This window comes from Paramisgurnus dabryanus, chromosome 18 (assembly GCF_030506205.2).
Source record: "Paramisgurnus dabryanus chromosome 18, PD_genome_1.1, whole genome shotgun sequence".
Taxonomy (NCBI): domain Eukaryota; kingdom Metazoa; phylum Chordata; class Actinopteri; order Cypriniformes; family Cobitidae; genus Paramisgurnus; species Paramisgurnus dabryanus.
Window position 1 is genome coordinate 9,965,173 of NC_133354.1, and position 27,558 is coordinate 9,992,730.

The 27,558-nt window shown below is 37.5% G+C and overlaps 1 protein-coding gene and 1 long non-coding RNA gene across 4 annotated transcripts in view; one reads left to right on the top strand and one right to left on the bottom strand.

The window, feature by feature from the left end:
• Positions 1-23,276, bottom strand: part of whrna (whirlin a) — a 152,021-nt gene extending 128,745 nt beyond the window's left edge. For all 3 annotated transcript variants that reach the window (XM_065244118.2, XM_065244116.2, XM_065244117.2), the window contains exons 1-2: positions 22,651-23,276; positions 21,649-22,540 (exon numbers count right to left, since the gene is read on the bottom strand). In XM_065244118.2, the coding sequence (XP_065100190.1) occupies positions 21,649-22,374 (726 nt within the window). In that variant the 5' untranslated portion in view covers positions 22,375-22,540; positions 22,651-23,276. The remainder of the gene's footprint in view (positions 1-21,648; positions 22,541-22,650) is intronic.
• Positions 17,750-19,449, top strand: LOC135721690 (uncharacterized). The gene is made up of 5 exons (XR_010521541.2): positions 17,750-17,945; positions 18,265-18,362; positions 18,503-18,623; positions 18,704-18,818; positions 18,956-19,449. It is a non-coding gene; the product is annotated as an uncharacterized lncRNA (long non-coding RNA).
• Positions 23,277-27,558: the final 4,282 nt, after the last annotated feature.

The following is a 27,558-nucleotide window of genomic DNA, read 5'->3' on the forward strand; positions in this document are numbered from 1 at the left end:
GAATTAATATCTCCATATGCCTCGGACCCCTCCCCTGAATCCTTTTCTCCATATCGGAGAGGTAAACATCCCGTGTTTGAGGAATTAAATTGAGTCCTCTTGAAAGCACGTTCTCACTGAAAAGCGATTTTTAAATCTGCCTAAACATCTTAATTATCTCTCTCAATCTCACCCCTATGTGACCAAACAGTATGTCTTCCTCAGTTCTGAACAGATATGAAAGCTTCCTATTTTTTTTATATAAGATAATAAACCAGATACTGTTTGGAGGACAGCAGCTTAAGGCATTAAGAACAGTGTTTCCTCTAGGATTTTTTCCAGCTGTGGCGGCAGGGGGCGCCCATGATGATTATAAATGTACATTATTTTTTTTTTATGTAGAAAATAGGCTACAGTAAACTAACATGTGTTTTTTATCATTTTCATGCTGTCATTTACTTTTCCTTATATTTATAGCATATTGCTTTTCTATGTTTGATCTAAACTGTATTTTCTTAAAAAATACGTACGTTTTATAGCTTCATACGGATCTTTCATTGTAGTTTTAATGTAGTGTGCAAGTTCGTGCTCGGGTTTAGCATTACAGAGCTGTTGCAAAGTCACGCACAGTACTGTCTGATAATCTGAACCGCTGTGATTGACAGAACACCCGACATCAGCAGCAATTTATTCCACACCCGGGCTGTTTGACATAAATAGGCCGACCCGGTCACACCGCAAATCGCGCAGTTATAGAAACCTTTATTCTCTTCGCAGACAGATCTTAAACACAAATAAGCACGGGGACATTTAAAAACTGTTACCTGTCGGAATCGAGTCGAATTCTGTTCTTGGATGTTAGACCCGCAGTTCACGCTCGCATATTGAGTCCCGACCTGGATCTACAACGCATATAACACGTTAATATTATTACACCCGTTACATCAAATATTAGAAGTTTCACCCGCGGGTACCCCGACCCTGTTGTTTCGTCTGAAAACAGATGAAACAGTCTCACCGTCTGCCTCCAGTTTTTATTACCAACGTCCTTCTCTTCCACGGAAATAAGTTTCCTTCCAAACAGATTCGACTAATGTCTTGCAGTCCTATATGAGTTGTATTCAGTATTTAGCCTTTTGTTTTTGGACAAACATCTTATCATTTAATGTGAAACTTTGTGAGTGTCGATCTAAAGCACAGAAGATTGACTGACAGCTGAGCGGTCAGCAGCGCGCTGCGCTTATAGCCTATATTCTGAATAACTAATGGCCAGATAAGTTGATAATATGAGTACAGTGATTACAAATGAATGTCCAAAAAACTCGTAATATGTTAAATCGAAAGTTTAATCATGTCATTTCTCGCAGCCCCGCGCTGGGTCCGTGTATATGCGCCTGTGAACAGCATACGCGTGATGACCTTGCAACTTAAATTACCCTTAATTTATTGCCAGACAGATAAAAGTAAAATAAAATTCGAATCTGTAAATTGTGTATTTTTATTTATGTAAACTCACAATAAGGAGAAAACCTTGTGCTTATTTAAAATCATTAAAAACATGACGTGATTTCTGCTGCTTTGCTTTAACAGCGCATCACAAAAAAAGAACAGAAACTCAAATACTTTTTTTATTCGTTTTGTCAATCTGATAATTATAACATATTTCGTGTAGACTTATTTATTTTATTATTATTTCTCAAAACAGAGACGTAGCCTAATCATCATCCGTTGATTTAAATCTATTTGTGCATGAAACTAAACCCATGGGGGAAATTATGATATTTTAGGAGATTTATTTATAAATGAGTGAACAACGCGAATCCAGAAAGGAATTTTTTTCTTTCTTGCTGGGCGGACATTTCGGTATAGCTTTATTTATTTTGCGAGCTTCCGCCGCGGGTTTTGTCTAAGGGATACAGAAAATGCCCAAAAGTTTAGGATTAGATTTGGAGGTAGGATTTTTAGGATGAAAACAGCGGCTCTGGATACATAAGATACACATACATCCTACAATCCTGTGAAATGTTGTGTTTAGTGGTGGGTTTGGGTGAAGGATTAGGATTAAACAGTCCTCATCCGGCGAGATTTCGTTTGCTGTATCCCTTCTATCCACAACCGCAGGCGTGGCGGGGATGTTTTAGGCGTGGCGGGCCGCCACGGTTGAATGCATATAGCGGAAACACTGAAGAATTTTTAAGCATTGCTCCATGACAAAGTCCCAGCATGTCGACAGGTTAAAAGGAATATAAAAAGCCTTACATCTGACTAAATGTTCCACTCTTTACATTTATGATCAAATACATCAATATTTAACAGTCATTTAAGTTTCATGCCATAGGTTTTAAAGCGGTATAAATAAAATATAAATGCAGAAAACAAATTGCACATAGTTTTAGCTGCACCTTAAAGGGACAGTTCACCCAAAAATGAAAATTCTGTCATTATTTACTCAATCTCATGTTGTTACAAACCTGTATAAATGTCTTTGTTCTGATAAACACAAAGGAAGATATTGAGAAATTTTTGTAACCAAACCATTCGTGGAACCCCTTTCACTTCCATAGTAGGAAAAAAAATACTACAGAAGTAAATGGGGTCCACAAATGGTTTGGTTACAAACATTTATCAAAAATCTTCCTTTGTGTTCATTAGAACAAAGAAATTTATACAGGTTTGTAACAACATGATGACAGAATTTCCATTTTTGGATGAACTATCCCTTTCATACAATTCTTTTTCATACATGTGAGTACATGTGAGTTATATTATCTCATTATTGTGAGCAGGAATCAAAACTTAGGCGGAAAACAAGGTGAACAAAACTTTTAGGCTATAACAGCAATTGTTTAAGAAAATGAAAATGGCATCTACCCACATTTTCGATGCCCAGGTAGTATTTGTGCACAATCTGCAGATTTCTGGGCACTGGTTTTAAACACATGGGGCCCTATTTTAACGATCTGAAACGCAAGTGTGAAGCGCAACGCGCAAGTGAGTTTGTGGGCGGATCTTGGGCGCTGTTGCTATTTTCCCGGCGTGAGAAATAACTCTTGCGCCGGGCGCAAATCAATAAGGGGTTTGTCTGAAGTAGGTTCATTATTCATAGGTGTGGTTTGGGCGTAACGTCAAATAAACCAATCAGAACGCTAGCCAACATTCCCTTTAAACGCAAGGGCGCAAGTTCCATGGCGGGTTGCTATTATTATGACGGATTTACCAGGCGCACGCCAGGAGCGGTTAACAGCCGAGGAGACCCACGTTCTTGTAAGAGCAGTCAAAGAAAGAGAAGTTGTTTTGTATGGGGATAGGAGAAACCCGCCCAAATCAGCGTAGGTTAAACAGCCGTGAGAGGAAATAGCCACAGTCTCATCAGGAGACGGGGGAATCCCAAGCTTGCCAGCATAAATCGGGCACGCCGTGTAACGGGAGGTGGATCTGCCTCTACACAGACGCCAGCAGAGGACATCGCTGCGTCCACCCTCACAGCTGAAAGGGTTTGGGGGCTTTGAAATCGGACCCAAGAAACGCAAGCAAGGTCCAACCCCAAAGTACACTTACAAATCAAGTTCATATACATTAAGGTTTCTTATGAAAACATTTTAATTATTATTTACATAAAATAAACGTAATACAGCCACACAACAAACTTATGAAAATATTTTAATCGTTATTTGCATGAGAATTTTTTAACGCAGCCACACACAATAAATAAAAACTATCACCACAATGCTCACCACAATGATTTCCCTTATCTCAGGTGTTAATATTTTTAAGTGTAACAATTTATGATTTGCAAAAATAACTGTTGCATCTGTGTATATTAGAAAAGCAAAGTGTATGCGCGTTGTGCACGCTATACATTATGGTCAAGCATGCGCCCTTAAAATAGCATAATGAACAACGCGCAACGCGCCACTGACTTTAAACTTTTTTTTTCTGGTCAGTGGCGCAATTGTTTTTTGAAACTGCAAAATAGCATCAGGGATGGTTTGCGCCGGAACACGCCTCCTTTTTTGCGCTGAACCGCCCAGGGAGCGCAAGTTCATTCCCTAGTTTACCGACGTGCGTCTATGGAGGGAAAAACCCGCTGTGCGCCGATGCAAAATACGAATGATACATGCGTCACTGACAAAGTCAATTGCGCTGGGTGCAAGATAGGGCCCATGGAGTCGCGCACACACACAAACACACACACACAAAACTTCTAAAACAGCGTGTGAGCACTGCATTGAGATCTGTTTTGCATCGTGGGTTTAAATATTTAACTATTTCAAACTAGCTTTTAAAAAAAAGTTGCCAGTCAGCAATATAATTTTTTATGATTTTCACAAAAGTTTAATGTCTTCCACAAAATATACAAATTAAAGAACATACCCTTTGCTTTTAAACAAAAACCCTGTTTCATCCTATCTTCATTTGTTCTCTTTTATCACAGTTTCTTCAAACATACCTAAAAGCTAAGATAATTGCATTTTTGTAACGTAAAATAACTACCTTCCGGCAGCGCTGCCATCTTAGTCGCGTCCGCATTCAGGATGAGAGCTTACGCAGCCTACGGAGGTTACTCTGCTGCTGCTCTGTGCTCCCGCCCTCCGAATTTGTCATACGTCACTAAGAAAAGTGCGTACACTACGCTAATACTCTCTCCTGAATACAGAGGAGTCCAAGATGGCGGCGCTACCTGAAGATATTTATTTTCGTTAATAAAGTTTTAAATATGGATATTTCTACAACAACACCGCGTGGATTACCCTCAGAAGACCTTTGTTTGCACTTTTTTTGGACTTGAAGGTCGTGGACTATGGGTGGACCCCATAACATTACATTTAATCAACTGGAAGATCTAAAACATTTTCTAAAATATCCGAAAATGTGTTTGTCTGAAAAATGATGGACATATACAACTCGGACAGCTTGGGGGTGAGTAAATCATGGGTTTAATATCATTTTTGGCCGAACTATCCTTTTAAGTAATGATCAATATGAACTACTGCCACCTGCTGGTACAAAAAGTTATGTCATCTGACGTAGGCGCAGAACAGACGTGATACTTGGCCAACATTCATTTGGTGTGGCATGGGGGCAATGTGAGCCGACCTCACAGTCTGTGCTATTTGGTGTGTCCTTACACTGTGAAATTAACTAATGTTACCAAATACAATCTAAGTGTTACCACTTAATATTGCATTTTTGATTAACACAGTAATTATATGGAAAAATTGCTTGAGATTGCTTTGAGATCCCCGTTGAGCTCCACGAATGCATGAACTAAAGACTCGCAAGACAAAGATAATTACAATCATTTCATACGCAAGCCTTATAAACAGACTCAGGTGTGGCTTATTACATTTTAATGCTCTGTGTTTTCATATTGGGCACCGAGATGCTGCCCACCAGCCTCGATGACGCCGCTTACTGACTCAACCTTACTTAAATGCACACCACAGAAAGAGAGGGTCAATTAGCAGATGAATCCAGTGAAGAGCGCGGCTATAAACCCATCCAGCAAATCAGAAATGACATCCATTGCCAATAAAATCCAGATCGATGGGCCTAGAGCAGATCATTAATACAGAATCTCAATACACACTGTACAGACAACTGGGGCAGATGACATTAAAGCTATAGCGCTGAGAGGAAAGAGAAAAACTACACAAAAGTAACCTTTGTAGGTCAATTACCGCCATTTCTCGCATGCGGCAGTGAAAATTGTCAAGTGTAGTGACTCAGGGTAGAAAGGTACAGCTCGGTAACAGTGTCACATGCACGTTGACTAAGACTCAGTGTGAACTTCCTCACAGAGTGGGGCGGCCATTTAGTCACTTAATGTTTTGTTCCCAGCAGACGGGCTAAACAGCCAATCTCACACTGTTACTTTACTGCTATGCTCAGCAAACGCTAAAGAGAGGTCATTAGAGAGTCACATGACACTAAACACCAGATGGGACAAACAAAACAAACCCACATGCTGGCGATTCATGTTGTGCTTACAAATTTCCTGTTACAGACAAACACGCTCACATGGGTACAAGCAAGCACACTGGGGCAGTAAAATGCACTTTACTAGACGTATGGTTGTGTTCATCTCACATGCTATGCAGATTGTACCCCTTAAATGTCATTCGGATCAATAAATCTCTTCGATAAAACGATACACTTACACAAATGAGTTTGTAAAAGTGTGCATGTATGTGTTTGGGGTGGAGTTGCATGCACATGCAGATATGTGTGGGTGTGTGGGTGCAATTGTGCAGTTTAACATTAATGGAATGAGGAATACGGATAATATGGAAAACTAGATTTTGCATTCAGGGTATGTGTACATTAATCAAAAAAATGTATTTATGTATATGACTTTGTATAGAAATGCATTATGCGAGTCTGTGTGAAAGAGGGGGATGTAAAAAATTTGGAATGCGATGCAAAAGCTGCCAATAGCCAACCCCGTCAAAAATTAGATAATGATATGAACCGGATGCTCTTGACGCGTATTATATCTTCAGCAAAACCTTTGGTTCACATCCGTTTAATCTCGACCTTAGGAAATTCAGAAATGTTGCTTTGTTGGCAGAATCCGCTAAACGCCGCATTGATTTATGTACACACCAAACGCGGGTCATCGCGTTACTTGCTCTTGATGACTCACGAGATTTAACTTCGTGTAATGCGAAATTTTCGCTTGAGTTAAATGTTTTCAGCTTGAGCGAAGACACGTTTGAGGCGAATAGCGTGTGTTTTCGCGGCAAACGCGCCGCCCATATCGCGTCATTCGCATCACCCCACGCAAGGACTTTGCATTGAGTTTGTATGTAATCTGCTTGCGCAAATCGTTGAACTCGCATCTGGTGTGAACCCTCACTTAGTCCTCTAAGAGCACGGAAGCTAAATTGGATGAACGACGGGGGTGCAAAACAACCGTGGATAACTTTCAAACTTGTGTCCCTTGTGAGTACTTGGACATGCTGAATACAACCCAAATGTGACAGTAACATGGATCACGGCGCCCCCTAACGTGTGGTTCAGTTTTTTATTTTTACATTCTGACTATTTGTAATGTTTCTATTTGCATCTTTCGTGATTTTGCAACTGTTTACAGTCTTGCACAAGTATTTTTTTTTTGCCCAAAAAAGTTTGCATGCACTTAGAGGGTTTTGCAGCAAAAGAACTAATAAAACTAAAAACCTTTTCATTACCATTAAAGTGAAATTACTGAACCTAAACATAAGAGCCTGATAAAAAAAACGCTTTTTTACAAGTAAAATATGTCAGATGCACTTAGAGGGTTTTGCACTCCTGAACATATGTTAAGATTGTTTATTATCATATGTCCGTATATTTACCTTTACATGCAGACTCACATACAATATATAGGCATGCTTGTATATGTAATTATTCATACAGCCTTCTTAATTTTCAATTTTGAGATGTTTTGGGGTCGGCATTCCAATCAACCAATCAGATCTGAAGGATAAGTTTAAAGTTCAAATAAAATTTAGGATTATAAACAGGGTGAGTTTCTACACCATTGTTATTCACCTACGATTTCCATATAGTATTATGTTATTGGTATCACGTATGGATAGGGATTTTCTACAGGAATGTTGATTCTAGAACATCTCTTACTTGGAAAAATCAAGTTGAGCTCATACATTCTTATATTTATGTATATACACACACAGACAGATGGAAAGTCATCTTTACATATTTACATCCCACAGTCCCCCCCCCCCCTCTCTCTCTCTGACATGACTTGTGTACGTGTTGAGACAAGGTGGAGTTTCTTCAATTATTTACTAGCACAAGTCAACAAATAAGGCATCAGCCAATCACATGCCAAAGCAAGCAAAATGGCCAATGAGAAAAGGCTTGCATATCATCAATACTGCAGTGTCTCATAATTAGAGATGTAGACACAGCACATTTTAGCTCAACATCCGTTCTCTCTCTAAAAGCGGCCAGTCATCCAAATACAAGAGCTCATGCAACAGATGGCCATGGACAATAGGAAGCTGGGTTCAGCAAGAAAGGGGAGGTGCTTGACTATATCTGATTACATGTCTGTGTCTTTCTTATAGGCTTAAGAGAGGACAAAAACAAGAGGTTTATTAATTACTTCAAACTTCAATTATTTATACCACACACAAAATAATGATTATATTAAATGCACATCCATAAAACAGATGAACAAGTCGATTGGGAGCCGAGGTTGGTTGTAAACACTGTGTCTTGTGTTAATACATTAATTAGGGCCCGAGCACACCGGGGTGTGAGGACCCTATTGTTCTTCAAGGAGTTATTATTATTATTATTTTTCTTCTCCGACTTCAGCGGGACTTTAGAGGGCCTAAACATACTCAAAAACTCATGAAATTTTGCACAAATGTCAAGAGTGATGAAAATTTACATGTGGTGTAGGCTTTAGAATTAGGCGTGGGAAAATGGCTCTATAGCGCCACCTACAAATTTTCAACGAAGCAGCCCTCGGACTGTGTTTGACGTACAATTACGAAATTCGGTACGCTTCTGTAGCATGACAAGACCTACAAAAAAGTCTCTTGGAGCGAAGCCGTAAACCAAACAGGAAGTCAGCTATTCGGAGTAATTTTTGTGATTTGGGCGCAGTTTTTGTCATTTCCAGGCGTCATACTTTAACTAACTCCTCCTACAGTTTTCGTCGGATCATCTTCATATTTGGTGAGTGTCATCTTAAGGCCTTTGTGATGCTAAATTGCGAAGGATTTGACTCTACGTAAAAATTTGTGTCGGTTCTGGCCCGACAAAGTTTGATGTTTTCCAATGAAACAGGAAGTTGCTGGAACTCATGCATACAGTGTCCGATCTGTCCCAAATTTCACATGATTGCTAAGAGTCCTGACCTGAACACATCTACATAACAATTTTCATTTATAGCCATAGCGCCACCAGCTGGCAACCTGAAGGAACATGTTTTAGCGCCACTTTCAAATATTGAATGAAGCAGCCCTTGGACTGTGTTTAACTTACATGTACGAATTTCGGTATGCTAATGTATTATTACAAGCCCTACAAAAAAGTCTCTTGGAGCAACGCCCTAAACCAAACAGGAAGTCAGCTATTTTGAATTATTTCTCAGATTTTGGCTCAGTTTTTCTCATTTCCAGCAGTCATACTTTAACTAACTCCTCCTACAGTTTTCGTCGGATCATCATCATATTTGGCGAGTGTCATCTTAAGGCCTTTGTGATGCTAAATTGCGAAGGATTTGATTCTATATTAAAATTTGTGTCTGTTTCGGCCAGCCAAAGTTTGATGTTTCGCTATGAAACAGGTTGCTGGAACTCAGGCATACAGTGTCCGATCTGTCCCAAACTTCACATGATTGCTAAGAGTCATGACCTGAACACATCTACATGTCAATAGTCACTTATGGTTATAGCGCCACCAGCTGGCAACAGGAAGTGACATGTTTACAATGATTATCCAATGTCTGATCTGTCCCAAACTTCACATGATTAATAAGAGTCCTGGACTGAACACATCTACATGTCAATAGTCACTTATGGTTATAGCGCCACCAGCTGGCAACAGGAAGTGACATGTTTACAATGATTATCCAATGTCTGATCTGTCCCAAACTTCACATGATTAATAAGAGTCCTGGAGTGAACACATCTACATGTCATTAGTCACTTATGGTTATAGCGCCACCAGCTGGCAACAGGAAGTGACATGTTTACAATGATTATCCAATGTCTGATCTGTCCCAAACTTCACATGATTAATAAGAGTCCTGGAGTGAACACATCTACATGTCAATAGTCACTTATGGTTATAGCGCCACCAGCTGGCAACAGGAAGTGACATGTTTACACTGATTATGCAATGTCCGATCTTTCCCTAACTTCACATGATTAATAAGAGTCCTGGACTGAACACATCTACATGTCAATAGTCACTTATGGTTATAGCGCCACCAGCTGACAACAGGAAGTGACATGTTTACACTGATTATGCAATGTCTGATCTGTCCCAAACTTCACATGATTAATAAGAGTCCTGGACTGAACACATCTACATGTCAATAGTCACTTATGGTTATAGCGCCACCAGCTGACAACAGGAAGTGACATGTTTACACTGATTATGCAATGTCCGATCTTTCCCTAACTTCACATGATTAATAAGAGTCCTGGACTGAACACATCTACATGTCAATAGTCACCAGTGTTGGGCAAGTTACTAAAAAATTAGTAATTAGTTACAGTTACTAATTACTTCTTTTAAAAGTAACTGAATTACTCTACCGGATACTGTATATCAAAAGTAATTAGTTACTTAGAAAAGTAACTTTTAAGTTACTTTTATGTCTGCTTTTTAAATGTAAATATGAACAGTACTGAACAGTCAAACAGTAAAATGATATGGATGGGCTATTTTACACATAAGACTCTAATATATCACATACTGTAGGAGCCTATTTTGCTTTAGATTCAACCTTTGAATATTTTTGTTAGAAATTATCTTAATATTTAAACTTAGTTTATTTATGTATATCATTTAGACCATTTAGACAAATATTCTGCATGTTTACAAAAATATAAAATGTGTTAAAATTGTGTAGTGTCTCTTTAAAAATTTGGAGACAATTGTGTCAACATGTCAAATTTTCTAAAATAAATTATAATTTTTCTGATTTCATATTTATTTTAATAAGTTAGAAACGTCTCCGCTGTGTCCTGCTGACAGGCACGATGCGTGTGCAGCAGATGAGGCAAATTATGGGTCCTCCGAAGGTTAGACCGTCTCATTTCAGTTCTCTTCGCGAACTTCTGAGCGCCTTGAATGGGCAAGTGCTCACCTTTTATTGCATGCTTAGTAGGGTGCAGCACTTGAATTGGAACACAGCTTGTGAAGCTTGCCACAGGGACTGCGCTCTTTGGTCATATATTGTTTGTTTTCTGTTGGATTTAAATGATACACAGGATTAAAGGAAGATATTTATTCAGAAAACGGAGTAGGCTACGTGGATTGTTTTGTCGGACGGACACAGAGCGAGTGGATTGTTTTGTCAGATGGACACAGAGCGAGTGGATTTTTTGTTCGGATACGGAGAGACTGAAACTAAAACTAAAAGCGAGCTCACACATACTATGGAGTTTTAACACGGGTGTACACCGCAGTGTGAATATTTTAGTGGAAACAACAATCGCGGATCGTTCTCTTCCATGAAGCCGATGTAAACATCTAAGAATATATGATCATTTCTTAGATTTATTACCTTTGTGGACTACAAATGCAAGTTGATGTCATACTGCGATTGCTTGGTGAAGATAATTTACAAACATGAGACCGGATGGATTATGACTTGCGCACAATTTTTAAACAAAGGTATGTTGTCCCGTTTAGATTTTTCATGTTCATTCTATATGCACTGTCAGCTATGATGAAGTGTAATAAATCATTGCGCTGCCAACTACAGTCCTGCGACGTCAGATATGTCTTGTCTATTTTTTTACAAAATAGAGTAACGCGCGTAACGAACTCATTTAAATTTCAGTAATTGTAATTGCGTTACTTGATTTAAAAAAATAGTGGAGTTACAGTAACGCGTTACTCCCATCACTGATAGTCACTTATGATGCCAATAGTCAGTTACGGTCATAGCGCCACCAGCTGGTAACAGGAAGTAACATGTTTACAATGATAATGCAATGTCAGATTTGTCCCAAACTTCACATGATTGATAAGAGTCCTGGACAGAACACATCTACGTGCCAATATTTACATGTAGTCACTCATACACACACACACTCGCTCACTCACTCTCTCTCTCTCTCTCATGCTATCTTACACGATGCTACCTCGCTGTCATTTGTAATTAGCAACAGGAAATGTGGCACATTATACTACACTTTTAAATGGTTCACCTATGTTTACATGCTTAAATGCCTATTTACTACTGTTCCCTTTAATTCTTCTCATGCCACGGCGTGGCGGTGTCAGGTGTGCGAGGGCCCTTCCATCACTGCTTGCAGTTTTAATTGTTATTTATGTTACAATAAAATGAGTGGTCCAGTTATTCTATAAAGCAATACATTACCAATTATGCATACAGCAGACAGTTTTATCTAAAGTGACTTACAAATGACAGTCGCTACTAAAGCAAAGTATTCTAGAGCGCTGTAATACAAAGCTTCAGAATTACACCCAGCAGTACAAGCATGTACATTGTTTCAGAAAAGTACAGATGTACAAGCTAGTAAAGAGTAGATGTACAAGTAATAAAAGTACAGAGTATAAATAAATCAATAGACACACTGTCGTGGTCATAAATGGTCCCAAGCTGTCACTGAGGCAGTACCCTTCAAAAAGGTCCTAATATGTAGGGGAGAGCAAGGCACAACCTAACGCTTTTTGGTTTTGGCTCAATCATTCAAAAAATATTTGAGTTTGATTCATTATATTTTTACACAAGCAACACACACATCTCTGCTACAAATGAACATTTGACGTTTGTTTCTAGTACCATTCTTGGACAATTACACCAAACGTGACAGAAGTGCAAACGTTACAACTTACCCCATAGGTGGGGTTAATTGTAACAGGCAGGGGGTTAGTTGTAACACTTGCGAAAAATTAAGTTTGTAGGCAAATATTTCAATACTATTTCGTCTATATACTTAAAGTCGATATTGTTTATATATCTGTCTATAGTAGACAGGTATCCACACTGTATTCGTTCATCCAGCCCTTTTCCAACAATAGTTCAATTATAAATGGATTTAAATATGTGAGAAAAAGCAGCACAATTATGACAAAAATTTTTTTATATGTGACCCAGTCTGTAATAACCATACTACAGTTTCAAAATCAAATTCTGAGATAATGAGCATCAAAGTCTGATTTTAGCCATTCATTTCATTATGATTTCAATCTTTGACTTGACCTTATTCAATCAATATTAAAAGATATGAACAAAAATAAATTTTTGATAAGACACATTAATTTTTTTGCCAGTCAGCAATCATTCGTGTGTAGCCTATTTAAAACAACAGCAAGAATTACGCTAACGTTAGCGTTTTCATATCATAAGTGCTGAGGGGTTATAACACAGCGTTACAATTAACCCCGCTGGGTCAAAATATTTTCAAGCCCACCAAAAAAGTTGGTAAGAGCTGCAGACATATTTCAAAATGATGCTATGTTTTAGTCAACAAGACACTGATTAAGATGACATAGCATTGGATTTGGTATCTTACACACCCAACTTAGAAACCGAAAAAACATGATGAAAAAATTTTGATCGTCTTTTGGCAGCGTGAAAAAAATACCGGAAAATCAAAACTCTCAACCTTGTGCAACCTTTTTAGCATAAAATGGCTTTGTGTAACTGTTAGTGGAGGATTTTTTCAGTATACAGTATGTTTAATCTGAGTAAGAAACAAACAGTCAAATATTTTCTGTTTCTCTCCGGGTTCCCTGCAGCATGGAAGAGAGACTGCCAAGTCAAGTCAGAGCGTCACGCTTCATTTTCATACAATAATTCAGCATTTGTGTGTGTATGTGTGTGCATGCGAGAGAACAAGAGAAAATGAGATTCATTCATGCAGCGCTATAAAATAAGGATGTAAATTTAGTATCACAATTTTAGTTTTTTGTTTTTATACATAATGGCCTTGGAGCCATAAAAGGTCATAAAAGTATTTTTGGCAAGTGAATACATTTTTACCGCACTGTGCTTTTTCATGCTGTAATATGTCAAAATACACACCGAAGCCAAAAATCTTTCAGAACTCTTTCCTTTAACAAGGACAAACGTCAAATCTATTTAACAATGTGCTAAAAGGAGTTTTGCCATCTAGCACATGCTCTTTATTAAACGCAACATTTACAACATTGTCTAAACTCCTCGTTTTCACTCACTATCAGAGATTTTCAATTCAGGCTTGGAGAAAACAAACCCACACTATTAAAGGCGGGGTGCATAACTTTTGAAAAACACTTTGGAAAAGGTAGTCGAGTACCAAAACACACTTGTAGCCAATCAGCAGTTATGGCATGTCTACTAACCGTCATCGTTGCCTGGGTTACATATGTGTGGGGTGGGTCTATCAAAAGAAGGTCCAGATTCTATTAGGGTAGGGGCATGTTTGTTTAGGTGATTTCAAATATCAACATTGGCTTCCAAAGATCATACACCCCGCCTTTAACCAAAAAGGCTTGATGTGCCGTCCAAGTGGCAGACCCGCGACCAGTATATCACAAAGATGAGGGGGGTCTTAAAGTTAGAGCAATGTGGACTGATGATCCACTAGTCATTTATCAACAGATACCCAACAGGGAGTAATAGGCGATCATTAATCCTGGCTAGCCTCAAATTGATGAGGTCTGTCAGAGATAGGCAGTGTATGTTCTTAGTTTTATGGTGAAAGTAAATCAAGATAAAGGGCACAATGGTTCTGATCTAAACCCATGAAATGCACACCGTTCATGGGAGCATGGATCATTGTTTTGGGTGCGAAGAATAAGACAAAGTGTGTTAAAACTATTAAGCACTATAAGGTTTGTCTTTGTTATAAGCATCTTACATTTTATTTAAAGTAAGATAATCCTAACTTACAGCCCTTTGGTCTTTAAAGTTTAACCAATCAAAATGCTATCGACAGCTTTGGGGGTGTGTCTCTAAAATGAACAGCAGTGTGGTTGTCTTCACACGTGTAGTGAAGTTATTATTGGGTATATGCAGGATAGCAATGGTTTTGTGTACACTGAACACACTTTTGTTAACCCAGCCATAGCATAGCCGTAATAAGATAGCTGCAAACTGTATCTGACATCAGGACTGAATAAAATAATATGTACCAATGTGGTATAGCATTGAAACGCCGGCACTACTGGATTTTGTAAAGCTTATGACAGACTTCTCCGCTTTCACAAGCGGCTGGCTGCCTCCTGCAGTTTTTCACCTCTCATTTGCATTTGACACTTTTTGTCGGCTGTCAATCCCACAATCCCCTGCACAAGCCTGTCACTGAGCTCTCATCCAGAATGAATTGAAAACAGCCCTTAGCTCTTCACACTGCACTAGTGGACAGGTACGGTTAGAGGCTTGACCTAGTAATAAATCTTCTCTTCTGGCTCTAACTGAGATTGCTGCAAAGCATTTGGTTCCATCTTGGATGGTAAACACTTCTGTCTTAATCATCTCTTAGTGTCAGGACAACAAAAGCAAGAGGGATTCACCCTTCTAAATCTTGAGCCAATGTGACAGCGGTTTGTAAAATAAATGCTGTTGTTTTGGTTTGTTTAAGAGACACAAGAGCATTAAAATACAATCAAGTCAATGTAATCAAACAGAGGCTCTAAATGAAAAGTAAGAGTAAGGAAGAAGGGGAGAAGGAACATATTGTTTCTCTCATCCAGCCATGCTTAAGGCAAGAAATGGGGTTTATACCAGAAGGTATCATCATTTATCAGAGTAGCTCTGTAAACAGTAACCGCACTGACAGGTCATATTTTATTTCCCCTAGCCAATGAGATTAAATCTCAGATGTTTCACGTAAAAAAAACAAATCTAGTAATCTCACACCTGTCGTCTTTAGAGTTTTGGAAGAGATCACAAAGTATCTATGCTTTTATTTGTCAGGATATTAAAGTTTGAGATCAAAAGACTTTATTATAAGCAAATTGCAGAACCATTTTGAGTTCCTCAACTAGGTTTTCAGAAGAACCATTTCTTTCATTACTTTTTATAATCTAAACAAGCATTTTTTCACAGCATAGAACCAGAAAGGTTATTTGAATGTTAAAGGTTTATAAAACCATTCAGCCAAAAACAGCTTCATTTTTAAAGGGACACTGCACTTTTTTTGAAAATATGCTCATTTTTCAGCGCCCCTAGAGTTAAACATTTGATTTTTTACTGTTTTGGAATCCATTCAGCTGATCTTCGGGTCTGGCGCTAGCACTTTTAGCATAGCTTAGCACAATTCATTGAATCCGATTAGACCATTAGCATTGCGCAAAAAATAACCAAAGAGTTGCAACATTTTTCCTATTTAAAACGTGACTCTTCTGTAGTTACATCGTTAGGGCCCTATAAAATCCGTTTTATTTTTTCCCAAATTCCGTTTTCTCCGTTTTAATTTTAGCAAATTCCGTTTTATCCGTTTTAATTTTTGGCAATAATTTATTTTACCCTTTACTGTTATTTTAGTCATAAAAAGAGTGTGCCTTTAATGTTACTGATTAAAATGTAAATAATTTGGGGAAAAACTGGATAACACGATTACTTAATGACTGTAAAAGATGCATTTACACACGCACCTGGTTTCAGTGTTTTGGAGGCGGTCTGAAACGACGGGAGGGGGTGTGTCGCCCAGATTTACTTCCCCCGGTCTGCATTTCCCCCAGACATACGTTCGTCTCCCACACAAAAACATAATTTTATTCAAAATATGTAAAATTCCACGAAATTCCGCTTTAATACTAGATTCTAGATACTAGAATACTAGATCCGCCAGACCCGGATATCAGCTGAATGTATTATAAAAAAGTAAAAAGCAAATGTTAAACTCTAGGGGAGCTGGAAAATGAGCATATTTTCAAAAAAAGTGTAGTGTCCCTTTAAGAGTGCAGATAGTAACTTTAAGAAAAAGATATCTTGGAAAGCATCTGCATCCAGAGAGCATGTGAATATACTGTACTGAATTAATCTGCACCAACAGAACCCACTTTGCTCATTGAAGTCCAGCAGAAGGTCGTCTTCAGCCTGTCCATTCACTCACGCAGATCAATATGATTAACTGGGAGGAGCTTCTACACAGCAAAATCACCAGTGTTAAATTTTCAGGGATGGTGTTAAACACACAGTGTTGATGCTGTTTTAACACTATCTGGTAATAAAATAACACTGCCATTGCTAGGCCAGTGTTATATTCACGACAGTGCCAGTGTTAAACAAGGGTGTTATCAGATTTCACTCTGAGCGGTGTAAATCAAGCCACGCCTCCACTAAACATTTCCTGTCAGGGATTTTACCGCCATTTTCTTTCAGAGGAGAACTGAAGAGAGCAGGTAAATCAGTCTCATAATATTCACATGGTTTGGCTAAATTAAACTGTTATTTCTCTGTCTGACTCTACGCAGCCATATGCCAAAAAACCTAAATAAGATATTTTTCCCATTTTATTTCCCATTTGTTCGTTATATGGTTCAGTTTAATCAGAGCTACCTTGTGTTACGTTGTTCCCTTGTTAGTTTAGTATAAAGTTAAACTGCTAGCTAAAAGTTTTAACCAATAAGGATAATATTAACAAGAGATATGAATGAAAGAATTGAACCATGATAAAACGCGACATGCACTACAAATTGAAGGTATGAAATTAAGTTAAATGAAAGCTCGTTTATTCACCTTATGATGCTCGTTATACCGTGAGTTATACCGTCGTTTACATGCACGTGAGTGCACGGATATCGGTTAATTATTCAAATTACTGAAAAACACGGAGAAAACCGCAACCGCATCGTCATGTGTTTTTCGTTTACATGCACGTGAGTGCACGGATATCGGTTAATTATTCAAATTACTGAAAAACGGAGAAAACCGCAACCGCATCGTCATGTGTTTATCTAAGATGTATGCAAACAGGAGAAATATCGCCACTAACAATTGATTTTACCTCAGAATATATCATCATTTGTATGCACAGATTGCTGGATTGGATGCATTGTGTGTTGTACGTTTTTTTGTGGCGCTAGATGTCAGACAGATGCAAATGGCAAATACATACGAAAGTGTAAAACGTGTATGGCGAACGTTTTTTTTTTCTGTCATTATAGATGCTAGTTTGGTGAAAGTTCACACTGAGTGCTTCAAATCATTCAGAAGAGATGCTGTTTTTAGGGCAGTTTATTAAAGAAGACCTGACATGGATGACTTCCAATGAGAAACGACTGCTAATACTTATATAAATTCATTACAGAAGGTAAGTTTATATATTAATACATATAAATCATTTTATTTGACATAACTGAACAGTTAACCAATCTTTTTAGTATATGTAGTTTTATACATATTATGATTATTAATCTGTCAAGAAACTCACATGACCTGCTGCCAACTTTAATAAAAATATATTATCTTCTCATACATCGTTTTGCTATTGATATCATATTAAATAGCAATCAAATTGATTACTATTTTGAAAATGTATAAATGAAGATTCATATTTTGTCTTGAGTGCTGTTTTTAATATAAAAAGAATGTTGAGTTTTCAGAGTCTTTATTGTCATTTTTTGTGATAGGACCCTACCAGACTATATTTGAATACGGCATACCCATGAATTCTGGAACTGTTATTCCTTAACCCAGTTTGGAGGATAAGAGCTTACCAACTAGTTATGTGAGTACACACAGTACATTAGTACTGTACACTGTCTCTAACATGATTTATTATACTGAGATGATTTTGATTCAAATAATGGTTAAAACTGCACCCTTTTTGGTATTTTCTTGACTCTTTTTGTCTTTGAAAATCTGCAGAAATATGCTGAGGTGATGTATTGCAAAATAGCCAACATACAACAATTAAAGGATAATTGCAGACTACATCCTGATGAAGATATGGATGACCCTCTGTCTGGTCAACAGGAGTTTAAATAAGGTGAGTGTACATGGGTTTGCTACTTTTACAGTTTTAAAGTTTAACTGTATACTCATTGTGTTTAAATTCTGTTTTGCTAGGACGGGACAGTTATGTGGCAGCTCTTCCCTGGCTCATTCACCTCTTGCCTTCATTTGTGAAAGGAAGAAAGACTGGAGAGGGTCAATGTGCAACTGAAGCTACTGATTGTGCTGTGTAAGTTTTTTGGTATTTTGTTCTAGTTATTTATTCAGCAGTTAGTTTGCTTGCATTGTTCACCCCATGTAAATACATACAAGTTCATAAATACACATCAAATGCATTCATCAAATACACTCTTTTAAAACACTTAGGTGATGAGCATCAATCCATGCTTTGAGGGGGTTGAATCAGCACAGCCCTGCCTGCTCTGCCTTGGGAACAGAAGTTGCATCCAGAATTTTTGCATCATTCTGGACCAAAAAGCCATTCCCTCCATGATGAAGACCACTGATGCAGCCTTCCACTACATCATGAGTAAAACAACTACAGAACTAAATACCAGGTTGGAACGTATTTAAGAAAAATGAAACGTCTTTTGAATTGAAATGTCTGTTTTGTTATGGAAAAATCTTTAGTATTGTGAAGGATAAGCATTTCTGCCTGCCAGTAAGGTAATTGCAGTGTATTTTAATGTTCAAGTTTTGAGTAGGGTGGCTAATTTTTTTTAAACTTTCATTTGATATATTAAAGACCTTATAATAAGTGGTTTTCATGTCACTGCGCTGTGGTATAAGATAACTTTCATTATTCCATACTGTATTCTGTTTCTAATTGTAGCTGAGGTATTTAAATAAGCCGTGTTAAATGCAAAGTGTTGTGTGTATCAATGTAAATATTAAATGTGATGTACTTTAATAAAATTAGGTTTTGCAATATTTCTTGTCATTTGTCTTTTATAGAAACAACCCATTAGCAACAAAAGTGGCTATTAATCAGTATTTTAACACTTAACATTGTTGAATTCACATTACACTGGTGTTGACCTTAAATTAGGAGTGTTAATTTTTAACACTGTATTTGTGTGCCAACACCAGTGTAGTGTGGAAACAACAATGAATAGTGTTGAACAAAGGGTCAAATGTAACAATACTGAGTGTTAAATTAACATTTAATGGGTGTTGTTAAATTAACACTACACTTTTGACTAAATTAACACAGTGTAGTGTGGACACATATACACACTTTTCCAGTGTTAAATTTGACACCGTGGGTGTTATTTTAACACCAGTGATTTTGCTGTGTATGTAATAACAGTGGGGTGACGGGAATTTATAACCCGGCTGTTCCCTGTGCCAGTTTCCCCTAAAATAAAAACGATACCGAAAGGCACCAAACAGTTAATTGCTAAAGTGAATTTTCTCTTGGCACGCAGACTTATTGAGATATGAACGAAGGAGGGAATTCAAAAGAGTCTGTGCTTTCCTCAAGAGAGCTTTCAATAAGAGATGTGTCCAAGCAATTAAGTAGATTTTAGCCATATGCCAATACTTGATTAGATTTGGACTTGCAGGTTTAGTATTTATGTGTTTATATTTATGCATTAGACAAATGTTTTTATTTAAAACAAATTAGTAGTGCATTAGTTTACATGTTCCCTGGGTATTGAACCAATAATCTTGCCGTTGTGATATGCTTTATTATAGTTAATGAGCTACAGGACATATGTCTTGAGAAAAAACACGTTTCTGAAACTTATTTATTATGCTCAGATACCTTTATGTTTTAAACTGTGCAATAAAATATAACAGTTAGCGTGTAAATACTCCATGCCGATCCAGATATTCCTGATTCACTTGTACATACGTTCCAAAAAAAAATTCAAAAATGGTCCCAAGCTGTCACTAGGGCCATACCCTTAACAAGTTTCTGATGTGTACCAGTTAGGTACAGATATGGTACTACTATGTGTACCTTTGAGGTACTAATATAAACTCTTTAGGTGCAAAGGTGTATTTATTGAAAAGATGCTTCCTAAGCGACAGCTAGGGATAATTTTTTGACCGTTTTTATTTGTGACGGTGCTGTTAAAGTGTGAGGCCAAAGTGTGAGGTGTGTGTTTACTTTGTTTTCTCAAACTTGTGTATTTGATGTATTTGGATTGCTGGTCATCTGTTTGTGCTATAAGTGTTTCTGGAGTTCATTTGGTAGTGCATTGCGTTAGCAACACAAAAGTCGTGGGTTCGATTCCCAGGGAACACATCTGATTAAAAAAGTAGCTTGAAGGCACTTTAAACAGCTTTGGATAAAAGCGTCTGCCAAATGCGTAAATGTAAATTATGACGAGACAGAAAGCGCATTTCAGAACCATGGACAGCGCACTTGCTTCTAGTACAGTTGAATTACAAAAAACGTGGTAAATATTTTCTAGCAAGTATGCTTAGTATGTAAAAAAAATAAATAAGCAGAAACAACACTTATTCTTAAATGTCAACTGAATGAACTCGTTTAAGGTGACTAAGTATTATCGATGAGAAATCTGCAAGCCACGTGCAACCATTTAACTCTAGTCTACAAGCAAGTCAATAAAATCGGCATTTGTAAGGACCTTTATTAGCTTATTCATCTCAATACAAATTCAGATGCTTGTCGCGCATAAATAATCAATCAAGGAAAGAAGCGCGGTCTTCCTCCGGTTCCTCTGTGGTCAAATGACCGGGTAGAACCTGGTGATCTAAACACGGTTCTGTGTGTGCCATCAGGCTTATGATTCATTTCATGAGAATGGGTTGCCAGTGTCTCACAGAATAAAAAAGGCATTAAAAATAGTTCCCTTACAAGTATAATACCAACAAAACAACAGTAGTCTGTGAAAGTGTGCACAAATAAAGAAGCACAAAATATAGTGATTAGATATTTTGAGCACACTTTAATAAAGAAATTTTACATTTTTATTATGTGTGTTCCCTCGAACCCATCACATTTGTTCTACTAACTAACGAAATGCCCTGCCAATGAAGCTATTGTACAGAAACACCTGTATTATATTAAAACATAAACATCTTACCTTAACCGCCTCTGCGTGCGTGACCCGATCAAACACTTTGTCGTTCACTTTCATAATCTGATCTCCTATTCTCAAACCCTCTTTTTCCGCCAAGGAACCCGGTTCCACCAGTGACACATAGATCCCGACCCCGTGCTCGGAGCCTCCGCGAATGCTAAATCCCAAACCCTCGTTGCTCTTGTGGCGCTTAAGGGTCACCTGTCGGATCTCACCAGGGGGCTCCGGTAAGAAATTCTTGCCCAATAGAGGAATAAGATTCGCTGTCCCATCGCTGCTGGTGCTGATGTTGTCAGGGGAGGCGCGCAAAGCCACTGAATGGGCCGGGAAATGAGCCCCTTGCGTTGGACTCGAATTAGCGCCATCCTGGGCACCTTCCGGGTCACCATTTCGCGCAAGGGCGTCGGATTTTAAGTAGAGACCCTCTGAAGTGTACTGATCGAAGAGAAGCTGATCCGAGCGCGGGATGACCAACCGCAGCATGGGCAAAAGCTGACGCTTGCTCGGGACGTTGAGTATGACTTTGAGGGTTTGGACCAAATCGTAGACATTGCGCTTGGAGTGGTATACGTTGAGGCAGTGGATGAACTGCTCTCTCTCGAACTCGCTGAGCAGCAGGTTGAGCGCGTTGTGAAGCTTTTTTACGTTGGCTGATAAGGTGCGCGCACTGGACGCCACAGAGTTACCCGAGGAGGAGTTCAGCGACAGGCGCTCTAGGTCTGTGCTCATCCTCTCGCCCTTTGCATGGATTACAGAGCCACGATGAAGTGGAGAGGTACGACCAGCATTGCGGTGCAGGGTCTACAGGAGTCTGTGTAGCGGCGCATTGCGCGTTGGTACCCTGATGTTTCCCGTCAAACTCATTACGCTACGGGTGGCATCGATCACAGTAGCCCTAAAACGACCAAACATATAACTGTTAAAGCAAGATGCAAGCAAAAAGTTTGGAATTTAAATAAGTTTAGTAGTTATAAGTTATGCGTATTATATATATATAAAGCGCACCTTTTGAGCAATGGTGGCTTCAAGCCGCGATGCGTCTCGTTTTCGTTAAAAGTGTCAAGTGGCTAGAGCTTCTCCAATGTCTCCGTCAACTGTGAATCCCTTACGTTCGGATTCTCCACCTAAAAACCAAAAGCTCCAAATTGACCATTATCAAACCCTTGCGTTCCCATTCATAGATTTTAAAGCGTAGCCTTAGTTGCAAATTCAGTAATCCTCTCGTCTCGTGTTTTGAGGTTATGGCACCAAAACTAAAACGTAAAGTTGCTTTTCTTTGGCAAGCTCAAATACGCAAAAGTAAAGTTGCAAAGCTCTTTAGCTCCTTTGAAAGCACCTGCTGTATTCCAAAGCCAGAAAATCCAACAGGTTGTAAAGTTATTCGTTGCATTACAGCGAAAATAAATAAAACACCAGAACAGAGCTCGACAGTCGCCGTCCAGCCTTCAGCTGTCGGAGAGGATCGACTGAACAAGCTCCGATGCGCCCCTACACAGGATATGACGCAGCTTATGTGGCGCGCATACGTTGCTTAGTAACCAACAACACACGAGTAGGGAGGGCGAGCGCGCAGCGCAGGACTGGCAAATGTCCAAATGTTTATTTTTAGACTCATGGAAAGCAGTCTATCAGGAATCAAACGTATTGCATTATATACAAACTCATTTACATTAATAAAATGTAAGTATGCCAATGCTGCACCAGTTTAAAAAGCTCCAAAATAGGGTGATTCTCACGAAATCCAGATTTAGAAGGTATCCAGCATCAGATTTTTTAAAAAGCCCTTGAAGCCAATTTTTTTGCACATATAAGATTAAGGTCTGAACTTACTATAACCATTATTTTTAGAGGATTTAAAAATATTTCCTACAGAATTATTTAAATGTTTTAGATTATCATGATCAAAAATTGTCATTACCGCAACATGATATTACATTAAATATATGCGTTTACAAACTCATGTTTCGGTAATGAGAACTAAAAAGTTGTCTAGGTACTATGACAAACAAAATTTCAACTTTTATCTGGAGAGAAAAAATAAGAACCGCTTACCAGGTAGCCATCTTGAGTGTCATTCTAATTTTGTCCCTTCCAACTATTTATTTATTTATTTGTTTTTTTAAATGTTAGTTCCTTGAAGGCTTAAACAATGATTGAAAATTGTTGCGGAGGATGAGAAAATTGGTCTTGGACACATTTATATTCCTTATTATTGTTTCTACATTTACCAATGATCACCAAATACCACATGTTTCTTTACTGTAAATGTTTATAGTATAACATGCACTGAAGCGTTTTATTTATTTTTTAGATTTTTTAATTATAAATATTTCCATGTCAAAGAACCCAGATCCAGTCATGGACACGTTGTAGTAATGAAATTTCCCCCCTTAAATGTGGAAAAATTTGGTTTGTATGATGTAATTTGAAATCATGTGCAACATATGAATATATGTTTGTAACTGTATGCTTCTTATTTTTTTATACTCTTACTTTGCATTCACTATTTTTATCAAAATGTTTTATGACACCTCATAAGTTTAATAGTGCAAGAATCACCCATATGCATACAGTAATGGAAAAAAGTCTGGAGGAAATATTTGTATAATATTTGCTTTTAATACTCACTCAGGTTAAAATAGGAGGAGTTTAGTACAAAATAAAGAACGGTCAACTTGGTAGCCTATTTATTTGAGAAAATTATTTGGCAAGACATCACATTTGTCTACTACTGTAAATGTAAATTTGTTAAATTGATAAGTATAATTATTCTGAATTTATTTTACACTCTGTGTAAAATAGCTGTAATTATGCAGCTGGTTGCCAGTAACTTACTGTAGGTGATAAAGACTGAAAATGTTTCATGTTCATTTAACTTGAACAAACTGTTGCCAGTAAATAACAAATGTAAAATAAGTTACTGGCAGCTAGTTGCCAGTAATACCCAGTAATACTGTAATTTCTACAGAATTTTTTTACAGTGTACCTTTGATTCTAGATTTTAAAAAATGTGTAAAAATGTTATGTCTACCTCCAGGTTTTAACTTCACCTAAAAAATATTTTTTTTTATAATTTACTTACCTTCTTTTCATTTATTTTTCTTGCAGAGCACACAAGAAGATATTTTGAAGAACGTTGTCACCAAACAACATTACATGAACACAAAAATTCTTAAAATATCTTCTTTTGTGTTCAAAAGAAGAAAATGAGGGTGAATAAATGTTACCAGAATTTTTAGTTTTGGGTAAACTTCCTTTAATGTCACATCATGTTTAACCTCTCAGCATCTCTGACTGTATTAGCAGTTTACATTACTAGAGTACACGATGGAAAGACTTTAAATCAAAATCATTTACAACATTTCAGAATTGATCCCATTAAAAAACCTTGAAATCCAGCCACACATCTGAGTCAGCGTTTATACATCTAAACCAAAAGGACATCTTGCTGGCACTGGCAAAGATTCAGTATTGAAAGCTCTGCTCTCATCGGTGACAGCAAGACACGGCATCAGAATATTTACCCACTTGAGTTTTGGGCACACAAACCACAGTGGCATGATTCCCAGGCAGCACAAATCAGATGTTCTTCAGTCCACCTGGATTGGATAATGAGATGTATGCTCTTCAGGGCTGGGAAACACACACACTCACTGGTCAGGGAGGGAGAAAGAGAGAAACAGTGAGTGATTGATGGCTGTAATTAATGCAGTTACTGTGCATAAGCAACAAGACAGCACGGTAAACACGATTATTCTGCCATGACTCCGATTTGGACATAGTCAGGGTAACAATGAGCTTGAATTCCAGTCTGGTAAGCAGCAGAGAAGTAATTAACTCCATCCTTGCCTGCATGAGCATCGCTAATGAGTTAGGCTATCCGTTTAATTTTCAATTTATAGCACTACACCTTATTGCACATGATGGAAATGCTGAAAAATAGCCTGTGGCATTAAATGGCATACGAGACACGCAGGGGACTAATGGGAGGCACATGCCTTAAAAATGCACACTTTTGCACAGGTGAGAGGATATGATATGAATGTGTTTATATACAGTACATGCCAGATATGAATGTAAGAGATTAATCTCTATGCCGGCTATATTAATCACATTGTGAAAATACTTAATTAATAAACAATATATTTAATATTGGTTTTGATAAAGTGGACAAAAAACCTAAACATGCATCTGTGAGATATGAACCTTCTCCATTTATTTGCTGCCACTTCTCTGTTCATCATGCATCTCCAGTGTCACTAGGACAATTTATCTGTCCCAAATCTTAAGACTGGTCGGCCTTTGGAAGTCTCTGCTTTATTGCATAACGTAAATTAGTCTGCATTCCCTGGCCTTATGGAGAGATTAATGGGTCCAGTACTGATCTATTTCTTTGGCACCGTTTCTCATTTTCACCCGTAATTTATTTGTCCTCAAGGCGGTTTGGGATAAGCAGGTTACTTTTTGATATACAGTGTAAAAAAGTCAATATCTTAATATGCCTCATCACTCAGCGTAGATTACAATGCAATGGAATTGGTAAGTGTATAGGGGTTCAGCCTAAGCCCCATTTCAAGTTCAGTATTATAGAAGTCCTATTCATATTAATCTTTTATAACAAGTTTAACCTAGCAAAACTGTGACCCAGCTTTTTGTGATTTACATAAAATCATCATATATAATGTAAAGAACATTTTGTAAAAATATAACCATGATATCTTTAATATTGACTGAGTAACACAATGTCAATAATAGAAATCAATGATTGAAATCAAACTTTTATGTTCCACTTCTCAGATTTAGATTGAGAATTTAGCCTTACTGTAAAAAAAATCTTTAAAAATTACAGTATTACTGGCAGCTGTTTGCCAGTAACTTCCTGTAGATTTAAATGTATTTTACTGGCAACAGTTTGCTCAAAGTTAAATGAACATTAAACATTAACACGTTTTTATCTTTACAGAATAAAACAAAAAACAGCCTTATGAAAAGCATTCTAGTAACCAAAATCTGAAGGAAAATACATAAAAGTGTGATTTTCACAAAATCCAGACTTAGGTGTCCAGCATCAGATTTTTTAAAAAGCCCTTGAAGCCAATTTTTTGCACATATAAGATTAAGGTCTGAACTTACTATAACCATTATTTTTTAGAGGATTTAAAAAAATATTTCCTATAGAATTATTTAAATTTTTTAGATTATCATAATTAAAAATGATCATTACCGCAACATGATATTACATTAAATATATGCATTTACAAACTCATGTTTCGGTAATGAGAACTAAAAAGTTGTCTAGGTACTATGACAACAAAATTTTAATTTTTATCTAGAGAGAAAAAACAAACACTGCTTACCTGGTAGCCATCTTGAGTGTCACAGTCAATTATGTACCTTCCAACTATTTTTTAATTTTTTAAATGTTAGTTCCTTGAGGGCTTAAACAATGATTGAAAATTGTTGCGGAGGATGAGAAAATTGGTCTTGGACACATTTATATTCCTTATTGTTGTCTCTACATTTACCAATTGATCACCAAATACCACATGTTTCCTTACTGTAAATGTTTATAATATAACATGCACTGAAGCTTTTTATTTTTTAGATTTTTTAATTATAAATATTTCCATTTTCCCAAATCCAGTCATGGACACGTTGCGGTAATGAAAAATGTCCCCTTAAATGTGGAAAAACAACAAAATTGGTTTGTATGGTGTCATTTGAAATCATGTGCAAAATAGTACGTGAAGAGATGTTTGTGACTGTATGCTTCTTATTTTGATACTCTTATGTTGAATTTACTTTTTTTATCAAAATGTTTCATGACGCCTCATAAGTCTAATTTTGCGAGAATCACCCAAAAAGGTTGATGAGGATTTCTGTTCCCAGAATGATTTGCATTAGGCTGTTACT